The sequence below is a fragment of the Anopheles aquasalis genome, chromosome 2 (assembly GCF_943734665.1).
Source record: "Anopheles aquasalis chromosome 2, idAnoAquaMG_Q_19, whole genome shotgun sequence".
Classification (NCBI taxonomy): domain Eukaryota; kingdom Metazoa; phylum Arthropoda; class Insecta; order Diptera; family Culicidae; genus Anopheles; species Anopheles aquasalis.
In genome coordinates, this window is record NC_064877.1 from 13,120,001 (window position 1) to 13,125,000 (window position 5,000).

Consider the following 5,000-nt stretch of genomic DNA (forward strand, 5'->3'; position numbering starts at 1 on the left):
GTATACTCGCTCAGGTACTCTTCTTCAACGGTGTCACAGTCAAGCACGAGCATACCAAAGTACTCAAGCAGCTCATCATGGGTACAGCATTCGTCGTTCTTGTTACGGCTTAACAGTGGTATTGCTTCATCGTTAAGGTCGCGTCGTTTGTAGTTAATGGCCGGAACTTGCACGACGGTTAGCCCCCGTGCAACCGTCAGATATCGTTCGAGCGATGCGGGACTTATGGTAAGCTCAGGTGTCACTCCAAGCATCGTTGAACAGTCGGTTGGTGGTAGCCACCGGATCAACAAATCGCAGGCCAATGATTCGGCCTCGAAGCGTTCTCTAACACGTTCTATTCGTGGCCCACCGCCGGATGTTTCGGGGGAGGTTAACATAAGATCTAGTTTTACAACTAAAATGGAAAATAACAAGACGCATTTTGTATAAGCAGACTACGACAGAGCAAGGATTTGCGAGTTTACCATATTTTCCCTTTCGATGCGTCACGAGACTATCGCTAAGACCTAGGCGTTGGAACGTTTCACGGTGTAAATTAAGCAACAGAATACCGTCTGGCGTGAGGGCAACACAATCGTCCGTCTCGAGACGCCCGGTGGCAGAGATTGCGAATATACGGCCTGCATATACAGAGGACAGGATGTTAGTGAGAAATTACAAATAATCACTCCCGTGAGACGTACCACGGCGGACGAATGCCTCAAGAAACTCTTGTCTCAGTAGTTCCACCAGAGGACACTGCCGGACCAAACAGCAGTAGGACCCTGGCCGAGTTGTAGCTCTAAGTTCTCGATCCAACTCATCCACCTCGGATTTTTGGCAAACAGGAAGCATGATCGATACCTATATTGGGAGCATACCAGTGATGAGATTATAAAAAAGCCAAATCATCTATTGCGTATAATATTACCGTACTGTTGAACTGTCGTGCTCTTATTTCCCGGCGGATTTTATCCGATGTTTTCCCCTCGGTCCAATTCGGACACGTTACCGTTGTTCGGCTGAAGGTTGGCTGCGGAAATCGCCACAGCTCCGGACATAGCATCTTGTGTAGAGCGATATATTAAGCGTACAAAGTTTAATCCACAATCATTTGGAACCGGCGATTTTGAGGATTTCCCGACTCTAAACAAACAATCACGTTGGCGCGCTTGTCATCGAGCACGTGGCTGTCAAACGGGCGGGATGACGGTTTTACAAATTGAATGGCCACCATTTCCGCCGTTAAAAACCGTGGCCAGGCAGTGAAGACAGACACTCGGCAGGAAAAAACAATAGAAACATAGCACAGGCAATAGATTGAGCACTCTTTTCAGTTCTGTCCTCCCAAGAATTGCTGCATATATTCGGATGCACAGTCGTACGATCGTGTTACGTTGGTTTGCTTTCTTTTTCGATTACTTTGAATATATTTTGCATTCCGATTACTTGCCAATAGTAATATGTGAATAGAGTTTGCTGCACCCACTATTCAATAGTTGTCCCTAGAACCACCATTCCAGCTACTAGAACTCATCTAGTACTGCTACGCTCCCCACCACGGAAGTGATACCCTTCGCGCGTCTAATCGGGTTTCCAGCATTTGAAAGCGTGCTTCTCTCGACTATCTTCTGGCGTGTTTTGTGTGTCTGTGTGGTGTTCGAGTGTTCCATAGAGAATGTTAGAGATTATTAGACACTAGAAGTTTCGAATGCATAAGAAGATGTTTCCACACACACAACGTGCTCTTAGAACAAGCTGCAAAGGAGTAGAGAATGATTAGCTGCCAACCGTCTAGCATGAGGCGGTAGTAGCACTAGCAACATCACCTCGTTACATTATTAAAGTGGGCCACTTCACTTTCTTCCTTCCTTCCTACCCATCTCTCTTTTTACGCCGTTTACACCGAACTAAATCGAAACGAACGCACGAACTGGGAGCAATCAAATGCGAAGATTTTGTTTGTATCTCCCCCATTGATTTTTCGATTCAAAATTGGACTCCGCACGAATGCAGCACGCCCGTGTTTCTGTAAGGGAGATCTAATGAAAACTTCACTGAAACACACATTATCCTGCGCGATCTCGATCTCACTCTATCTCTCCCTCTTAATCTCTCGTTACCTATTTACAGTATTGTTACAATGCCTTCTGTTAACCTGAAAACTTGTACACTGCCGACTACCTCCTTCCCTGTTGCGCTTTCCTACATTAGCGTGCAGCGAAGAAAGCTGTTGCAACTGGTCAACTGAAACCGCCCTATAACTGAAACCTAAACTGCCCAAAATGGACTGTGACAGACGGAACATACCACCGGGAGTATGGTAAAACGAACCGGAGACGCGTCGTGTGGATAGCAGAATGAGAAAACGTACCTAATTGTTCAATAAATGGTTCAATAAAACCAACAACGCCCATCTGGCATCCTGCGACACGATACAACGGAACGCGACGAAAACAAGCACGGAGCCCGTACACAATAAGACGCCCATAAGAGTCTTAATCTCTTACTATAAATCGCATCGTAACGGATCTGCAACCACGGGGCCAACACACAGCACACACGTGCTGGATTTGATAAGAGTACGGATTTCGTTCACAATCGTTACACTCTCTCTCTATCCTCACTGCCCTGTCTGGGACACAAAATAAACAACAAATAAAGGACGAGTGTACGACCATAGCCCCCCGCAAAGTTAAATGGAAATCGACATCAATGAGCGCACCACTGGCGCACCTTTTTATCATGCTGTGGGTGTAGGAGTGGTGTCGATGCAATATAATTAAAGGGGAGAAAAAGAGGGATGAAAACTGTTTTAATAACATAAAAGCTCGCTAACTGCACGAACTAACTGACGCTATATTCCTTCTTCCAACCTACACCCATCACGTGTTCCACTACTCCGCCTTACGCGGCCGCTGATGCTGCCGCTACGTAGGCCGCCTCGAGCGCTGCCTTCTGTTCCGCCGTGAGAGCGTTGATGCAGGCCTGGAACAGATCAGGATTCGCTTCGATCTGTTTCACGATTGAGAGCATTCGTTGCGCTTCCGGGTGCGGCACGGTGACGGCTTCACGATAGAAGCAGGATGCAATGATCGACACGATGCGAGGAAGATTTGCATTGTTTTCACCCAGTATGATCGGATGGTTGGCTTGAATCAGATCGCACAGATACCCGTACACGTAGACCGCTTCGTCCTCATCTTCGCCCACCGGTAGCCACGAGAACCTGCAAAATAGCATGAAAATGCCTACATTAGTATCGGAGCATATTGCACTGCTTAGGAGGTGCAGAGCACATCGTGCTGTGTTCAGAAAAGGTTAAGCCATATTAGGAATGTCCATCCCCAGCCAAACAGTCGAGCTGTCCGGTAAGACGTTAAAATATCCTTTCTCATCATCGTAAGACGCTGCGCGTTAGTTTCCCGTGTTTGGTCGCTTCAACTTACCACACTGCGATGATTTCGTCCGGATTTGTGATGGCCTTGTTGTTGTATTTCAGTATTTTCGTGATGGCCGAAATAGCGTTCTCCGTTGGGTTTACGTTCTCCGGTTCGCGGCTTTCCGGTGCCATGATGACCTCCATCAGCAACGGTATCGCTTGGGCGCAAGCAAGGGAAAACTGTTCACCACCGTACTGTGTGAAAACGAAGAAAAACCATCAATTGTCCGTTTGTTTTCATTAGTTCCCGTCGGTTGCCCGTAGCTAAAATAGATTTCGAGAAATCGCCTAAAAATAGCCACTGGCCATTCCGCAATCTAACTCCGACCACCGTTAACAATAGAGAGCAATTCTGCGGTGAAAACTGTTCTCCATCTTTAGCTCTCCACTTCCATGCCTGTTGAAGAGGCAACCAACGAACCATGGAGACTCATTAGTAACATTTTTATGCCCCGTGCGTTCGGCAAGTCCAGGGGTTCGTTATCATTCTATATGCGCACGACATCGGTACGCCAATGTTGGTGCAACTATGGGAACAGTTCAATAACACGGCTGACCACAGAGGGCATCAGTAACCGTGATTGTCATGCGCTTAACGGGGCAAACACGGTCGATGAATTGGGAAATCGAATACCATGATCATGGTTTAGCCAGCCAACAGTCAGAATTCGATTAAAGATCGCTCATCACCCCGCTCATGCTTACCATTCCAAGCACTCCTAAACCGTACACGGCTGCCTGTCGCACCTCGGCCTGTTCGTCCTTGATGTACCCGAGCATGGGCTGCAGGAACACGTTCTGATACTGGGCACACATTGGTCCGGTGTATTCTGTAGCGAGAGCGAGAAGAAATGCATTCGTTTAACGGAGGAATCCAAGAGGTTTGCTCACTTCCAGAAACTACGGGAAGGTGGTTCAGAAAAGGTTAAGCCAAAAGATATTCATCAAAGGCATCAGACATTTGTGTGAGAATCATCATTAAAGTGAAGGTCTATAACCCCCCGAATTGGGAGTACGATCGCTCGACCGCTCGACTTACCGATAAGATCGTCAAATATGCACAAACCCCACTGCCGATCGGCCCACGGGTTCGTGGGTTCCAGCAGCTTGGCAAAGTGCGGTACAAGCCGCTGGAACGAGGGTAGAAAGGCTTCCTTGTAGGTGACGAAGAGGGCGTGTATAATGTCGGTGATTCGCGACAGCAGATAGATATCGGCATCGTCCTCCTCCGCTAACCGCTCCTCGACACCATCGTCGTAGTCTTCTTCCCGGCGTGCCTGGGCCCGTTTCTCTTCCTTCTCGAAGTGCTGCGTGAGGAACTTGTCGATCAGTCGGAGCACCTCTTCCATCGATTCGTTCGATAGACAAGCAGCGCCAAGCGTTTCGATGCATCGTGCCAGTGACTGCAGTAGCTCCGTCTGGACGTCCGGTTCGGGCTCGGAGTCGATCGCTTTGAGCAGCTCGGGACAGATGTACAGCCACATGCCCTCGAGATACTTCGGTCCCTTGATCTTCGCACAGTCCAACAGATAGGGCAGGGATTCGGCGGCCGCCGTCCGGACGCCATCGTGGAAGT

At 48.3% G+C, this 5,000-nt stretch overlaps 2 protein-coding genes across 3 annotated transcripts in view; both read right to left on the reverse strand.

Moving 5' to 3' along the window:
* The window catches only part of LOC126578669 (ribonuclease P protein subunit p40-like), a 1,484-nt gene extending 364 nt beyond the window's left edge, over positions 1-1,120 (reverse strand). The window contains exons 1-4 of one of the 2 annotated variants that reach the window (XM_050241478.1): positions 914-1,120; positions 687-846; positions 468-623; positions 1-397 (exon numbers count right to left, since the gene is read on the reverse strand). The exon at positions 1-397 is cut by the window's left edge and continues 364 nt beyond it. In XM_050241478.1, the coding sequence (XP_050097435.1) occupies positions 1-397; positions 468-623; positions 687-846; positions 914-1,048 (848 nt within the window). In that variant the 5' untranslated portion in view covers positions 1,049-1,120. The remainder of the gene's footprint in view (positions 398-467; positions 624-686; positions 847-913) is intronic. The other variant, XM_050241487.1, reaches the window with a different exon arrangement.
* Positions 1,121-1,597: 477 nt separating this feature from the next.
* The window catches only part of LOC126572119 (importin-5), a 6,624-nt gene continuing 3,221 nt past the window's right edge, over positions 1,598-5,000 (reverse strand). The window contains exons 2-5 of the mRNA XM_050231180.1: positions 4,464-5,000; positions 4,130-4,254; positions 3,432-3,619; positions 1,598-3,211 (exon numbers count right to left, since the gene is read on the reverse strand). The exon at positions 4,464-5,000 is cut by the window's right edge and continues 2,053 nt beyond it. Of these exons, the coding sequence (XP_050087137.1) occupies positions 2,890-3,211; positions 3,432-3,619; positions 4,130-4,254; positions 4,464-5,000 (1,172 nt within the window). The 3' untranslated portion in view covers positions 1,598-2,889. The remainder of the gene's footprint in view (positions 3,212-3,431; positions 3,620-4,129; positions 4,255-4,463) is intronic.